The following is a 6,269-nucleotide window of genomic DNA, read 5'->3' as shown; positions in this document are numbered from 1 at the left end:
TGCTGCCTTTCTGTGTGGAGTTTACATGTTCTCCTCATGTTGGTGTGTGCTCTTTCTGGAAGACAGTCGAAGAACACGTATGCTAAACTGGGACTCGGCTTCAAAAGATGGATGGAAGATGTTGTTTTCACAGCAAAGAATTATTAACACAGAAATGCGAAAAAATAATGGTTAAAAAGGGACAAAATGTTTGTGTTTCAGATGCGTTTGAATTTAGTGGAATATTTGAAAATGCGTACGACGAATCTTTGGATTATAAAGGAAATAATCATCATAATTAATCCTTCGGAAACTATCAGCCTCAAATTAGCCGGATGAGAGAAGCTGCAGATTGTATAATTGAGAAACATTATCGTTCCCACTTTAGAGCTAAAAACCTGCTGCAAAACTCACGAATTAGCATCTTATAACATTACTCTTAAATGAAATGTTAAAGCATGACCGTGAGTGGACAACATGCTCCACCGATGTTTTCCTCCTGATGCCGTTGCTTACGTTTCGGGCCACATGAGCGTCATGTGTGGCTTCTCTGGCACACTCTGGTGGCTGCCACCACATTCTTTCCAGGCCTGAGCTTTCTTGTCTCCTCTGGTCTGGCTCAGTTGGTAGATGATGGATTAGATAGCAGGCTATTTAAAGAGAAGCCTAATGACACGGAAATCCATTTGTGGGCTGCTTTTGGTGGTTGACTCTTCATTTGTTTGTGTAACCGATCCACCAGCTTTATGTAAATTTGCTCTTTTTAATAATTGTTTTGTTCAACTTCTTGCACCTTCTTTGCACTTTTGATCATGTTCTGATCTTATGTAAACAAGCCGATACCCAAGTGTCAAAGTAATTTTACTATGGGGCCCAAACAAGCTTTTTTGATCTGAAATTGAGGAGTAAAAAAATTAAAAATTAAGGGGGTAAAAAGAGGAATTTCAACATTTTTGTATACGAGCAGAATATCCTGTAGGTGTAAAACATTAAGTCAGATATATGTTACTCCATGATGTCGTACTTCAGAAATCCTAAACATTTTGACCACATTTTTATTTTCAAAGATTTTCATGTTATTTGAGGAAATGGTTTGGAGAAATTGTAGGATTTCAGAATAAAAAACACTAGTCCTGGCAACCAATCAATGACCCTTCCAACTTTTCCCATTTACCCAGATCTTCTAAGTCCTCTGAGAGGCTGCTGCTAAGTACACAATGGATGGAAAGTCAGCAAACTCAGCATAAACCAGGCGGGCTTAAAGGATTCAGATGAATGAAATCAGTGACAGAATCCCAGAAACCCCATCGCATACACTGAGGACTCATACCATTTGGTTCACAGACCTGAGTTAGTGCACTTGCAGGACTCAAATGAAGCGAATCAGATTGGTGAGTCACTCAGTTTGACCCAGATTCATAAAATGACTCAAATGTACCAGTTACCAGTTGCAGTAGAAACGTTGTAGAAACTGCCATGGAGCAAATATAGTTCTGGGGAAAAACTACCCTGAACTAAAAAGTTCCATTTGGGTGGAAAAGTGGCATATGAGGAGTCGTTGCTCTGGAGATGAGCGGATGAGGTGTTGATGAATCAGTTCTGCCACTCTTATAGCTCACTGCCTTCCCGAGGGTAAATCAGGCTGTTGACGCTGAAACTGTTGTAGAAGTGACCGTTCAACTGTCCGCCCTGCCCGGCGCCGCCGCCACCACCAAACGTGTTGTAGTAAACTCCACGGTTGAAATGCAAGCCCTCGCCGTGCTCCAGCGAGTCCTGGTGGTTTCCCTGGTAAGAGCCCAGTGCCGTTATGTTCCTGTTGGCTAGCTCGTTGACCAGGCCCAGGGGCCCCTGGCGGCCGGGGCCCCCCGAACTCAGTGAGGACATGTTGCTATAGAAGTTGTTGAAACACGGCGTGGCCGCCGACAGTCCGAGAGGGGACGAGGAGCTCTTGTGGTGTTCACTGATGGCCTCTATGTCTGGAGACGCGGGTCCCAGTAACTGAGGGCTGTCGGAGGGCTTCAGGGCAGGGGCCCCCGGGGGTCGGCCCTCCTCCACCTTTGTGGGCCCTGACACTGCCGCCGCTGCTCCTCCTGCACTGCTGTGGTCAGAGCGCCGCTTCCTCTTCCTCCGGAAATTCCCGTTATCAAACATCTTTTCACAGTTTGGGTCCAAAGTCCAGTAGTTCCCTTTGCCTGCAAATGGAAAACAAATCACAGAATCGGCATCATCAACCATTCTCCCACTCTTTTATTGCATCAAGGTTTCATTTACTTACAAACTCTCAACCTTTCCTTTCCACCATAGTAAAGACATTGGAAATACTTTTAAAATAAATTTGGCCATATTTCACATTTTCCCAGCACATAATATTAAAATTGGGGGATTTTCTGATTTTACTTGTCGCTAAACATCTTCATATTTTAACTGAACTTTAAAAAAGAACAGAAAAACACACTTTAATTAATTATTCACATGAGCAACGGTAAATAAATGTTCTTTTTTTTTTTTTTTTTTTTTAAATTAAGAGAGTGAATGGATATAATTTTTAATAAGATTAAACTTACATTAAAGCTAGAATTATTTTTTTTTTTGTGTATCTCAAATTATTTATTAAAAATTAACCACTAATTGTTATTGTAAAATATGATCTATAAATATTTTTTTTGTATCACCGAGTAACACAAAACCTTGTATGTTGGTCCAAAAAAAGCAAAAATAGTATTACTTAATGTATATAAAAACACAAACATAATTATTTTCATATCCAACATGTTGTGATTGCAAAACAAAGTCATTTTTTTAAAGCAATGTTGAAAATATTGCTCAGTAAAGCTTTTTTTTTTAAAGCAATGTCACAAAAAAAAAGCCAAACTGGATTGGTATAAACTAAGGATTGAAATCATATTTAAGTTCTTGCACAAAAAAGTGCTTAAAAAAAAAAAAAAAAGCATTTAACTTGGTTGATTTAAGTGGTGAATACAACTTTACAAACCAAGTGATTAAATAAATGTAGAATCTTTATTTTAAATAAACAAAATTGGTGATTTTCAATTTAACTACAAAGCAGTTTGTGAATGAGTAGTTTTGAATAATTCCTACAGTTAAAATAATGATTTTTTGAATTTAGCAAAGGAATTTAAAAATTACTAATTTTTCATAGAGAATTTACCATGACAGACTTTAAGCTTCATGAAAGCTCTACAATATTGAAAATATTTGTATTTAATAATAATCTTTTTTTTTTTTTTTTTGTAAATGATACATTTTAAATGAAATGTTTTTTTTTAAAAAAAAAAAAAAAATCAATTATTAATGTTGAATAATTACAATTATAACTCTTTAAACAAACAAAGCATCCTATAATGTATACTCAATACATGTGATTTTAAGTTTGCAACACCGTTTGTGTAAAGTTTATGATCATATTAGCTTTTTATTTTCTTTATTTGCACTTTAAAATGTTTAAGTTTAAATATCTTGATTATTGAGACACACACTGTCAGGTTGTGTTTGGCCTGCAGGCCCGAAGTGGGAAACAGATGATTATTAATTAATTTGAACCTGAGAAATTCAACAATACGTAAAGATTAATGCTAATTATTGGATGAGCGATAAAACAAATACAGAGCAAAAAAGAAAAGGAAAGAGTTAATTAAAGTTTATTAAACACTTGCTCAATTTCTAGTTTCAAGATATTTAAGTTAATATACAAACAATAAATTCACTTTAATGCACGTGGTGTCACTTTCACATCATTTCAGGCACTACATATAGTCCAGTATATGCTCTTATGTGGGCCTAAACAAACAAATCCTCACGTTTTAATAAAAAATGATTTCAAATTAAAAAAAAGTGCATTTTTAGAAGAAAGTTTGCATTTGTAACATGTTTTTGCCTTATTGCCACAAACAAGATTATTCACACATTAATCCCACAGTTTAAATGTAGTTTATTAAGTCTGACACATTTCACTGTGTCAGGTTTATCTTCCTTATTATTTGAAATGCATTTATTAGGAAATGAAAACCTTAAATATATTAAAATGAATTTCTGCAACAAAAGCAGCCGTAAATCTGCAGTTGATTAAAAAAAAAACAAAAAAAAAAAAACATTAATGTATTTGTGAAAAAAGTGTTTTATTTATTTATTTATTTATTTATAACTAGTAACAAAATTTGTAGTTGTCATTTAACAGCAACTATTTGACTTTGATGTTGTGATATAATAAGATCAAATGAATTCTTCCTTTTATTTCGTTTTTTCTCATGCTTTTGTTGTTTTCCCTTCTAATTACTAAACATTTAAAACGAGAGAAATGCGCATTTTCCAGAGAATGTACGTTTTCAGACCTAATCGGTTTCAATTTGGAGAAAAACTGTTGGGGAAAAGCATTAAAAATTAATATAACAACATCCCTAATATATAAAAAAGTTTTAAACTTTTAAAAAACACTAAAATGGGACATTAGGGTGGAAATAACGTTATACTTTTAACTAATTTCTTCTTATAAAAATAAGCTTTAAAAAAATGTTCATACTGTGATGGTGGTTTAAGGTCCTTTAAAATTTGCAATTAGGTTTATAATAACGCTTCTTTTTTTAAGTTAACAAACAATTTGAATTCGACACAAACAGCGCATATCACTTTAAATAAGTGCAATGCTATTTATTTAATTTTTTTAAACAAGGTTTAAAATCTCCAGCTGTGAACACGAACATCTGTCAGGTTTAGTTTAAACTATCTTGATGTATCGGGCCTTTTCAAATAATACATCTCTTGAACGTTTTGATGCCATCATATGGTCGGACCAAAAACTCATAAAAAACATGCCAATAATAAAAAATAAAAACTTAAGAAAAGCGTAAGAAGAAGTTAAATAAAACTTGAAAAAACTCAAGATATAGCATGAACAGGCTGATTTTTTTTATTTATTTTATTTTTTTATTTAATTAATATTTTTATTTATTTTTTAAATTGCGCAACTAAAAACAAAAACTGTCGGACAGATGAACACGCACTGGAAGACGGAATCATTATATTAGAACTAAAGACTATTTTTCCAGAAATATCAGGGTGTATTAGTATTTTCACATTTATAAACAATATAAACATGAACAATTATTATTTAAATTTTTAGGGTCATGTCAGAATTTGAAGACATTTTACGTCCCAGCCATTTAAAATGCATCAAATCCATCTACAAACGTTGAAAGTAATTATAGTTGTTGAGTCATAACTTGTATAGTTGTCCTGACGCCAAATCTAAATAAACATGGAGAAAATATAGATTGAAAATATTTCTTTATAAATATTATAATGAAATGTGTGTAAAAGTTTTATTTCCACTGTTTAGCTTCTTATAATCTAATGATGTGACACATTTATTAAATGAGGCTGGTCTGGAGGTAAGTCCTCAGGGGTCGGTACCTGGGTCGTCCTCGTCCCTGGGGACCTTCTTGAAGCAGTCGTTGAGGGACAGGTTGTGTCTGATGGAGTTCTGCCAGCCCGCTTTGCTCTTCTTATAAAAGGGGAAGTTATCAGCCACGTACTGGTAGATCTGACTCAGGGTCAGCTTCTTGTCCTGGGCGTTCTGGATGGCCATGGCGATCAGCGCCGAGTACGAGTACGGAGGTCGGACCAGCTTCAGCAGCTCCTCCTGGCTGGCGATGGACAGCCAGCCCAGGTCGGGACCCCCGAAGCCCGGCCGCGGGGACCCGTAGGCCGGCGGCACGAAGGAGGAGGCCGCGTTGTTCCCGTGCAGGTACGGGGCGGAGGAGCCCACCTGCCCGTTGATCCACAGGTACGGGTTCGGGGAGGACGGGTACTCCCCCAGCCCGTAGGATGGAGCTCTCTGCTGGTGGTACATGCTGCTCAGGTTGTCGCAGTAGACCATGTCCTCCTGGGCACCTTTGGGTGCAGGTGGAGGCAGGGGGCCGAGGCTGGAGGAGGAGGAGGCGGAGGAGGAGGAGGCGTGGTGGTGGTGGTGGTGATGGTGGTGGTGGAGAAGCTGGGGGTCGATGGAGTTCATCACTCCCCGCGGGAAATCCCTAAAAGGAGGAGCAGGAAGGCTGAGGAGGAGCAGCAACAAGTGTGAGGGAGGATGGAGGAGCTGCTTTAAAGCCTGGAGGCCTCACACACACACACATCCAGGAGTCCGGGTCCAGCCTATGGGAAGGCAGCAGGGGCCACAAGGGAGGGGCCACAGCACAGCCACCAGCTATAATACTGACAGACACATTTATTACTGCTTATTATTATTATTATTATTATTATTATTATTATTATTATTA

General features: G+C 37.2%; 1 protein-coding gene across 1 annotated transcript; it reads right to left on the bottom strand.

Moving 5' to 3' along the window:
- Window positions 1-1,444: 1,444 nt before the first annotated feature.
- Window positions 1,445-6,007, bottom strand: foxi2 (forkhead box I2). The gene is made up of 2 exons (XM_028438137.1): window positions 5,407-6,007; window positions 1,445-2,171 (listed from the first exon to the last, which is right to left on the bottom strand). The coding sequence occupies exons 1-2, from the start codon at window positions 6,005-6,007 to the stop codon at window positions 1,588-1,590; spliced, it is 1,185 nt and encodes a 394-aa protein (XP_028293938.1). The 3' UTR covers window positions 1,445-1,587.
- Between the last annotated feature and the right edge of the window lie 262 nt (window positions 6,008-6,269).

This window comes from Gouania willdenowi, chromosome 22, assembly GCF_900634775.1.
Source record: "Gouania willdenowi chromosome 22, fGouWil2.1, whole genome shotgun sequence".
Taxonomy (NCBI): Eukaryota; Metazoa; Chordata; class Actinopteri; order Blenniiformes; family Gobiesocidae; genus Gouania; species Gouania willdenowi.
The sequence above is the reverse complement of the archived record's forward strand: the minus strand, read 5'-3'. Positions and strand labels throughout refer to the sequence as shown.

Bases quoted from the DNA above. Each gene is read 5' to 3' on its own strand.
- foxi2 (XM_028438137.1), bottom strand. From the start codon at position 6,007: ATGAACTCCATCGACCCCCAGCTTCTCCACCACCACCATCACCACCAC. The intron at 2,172-5,406 runs GTACCGACCCCT...TTCCATTTGCAG, and splicing joins CAGGGACGAGGACGACCCAG to GCAAAGGGAACTACTGGACT.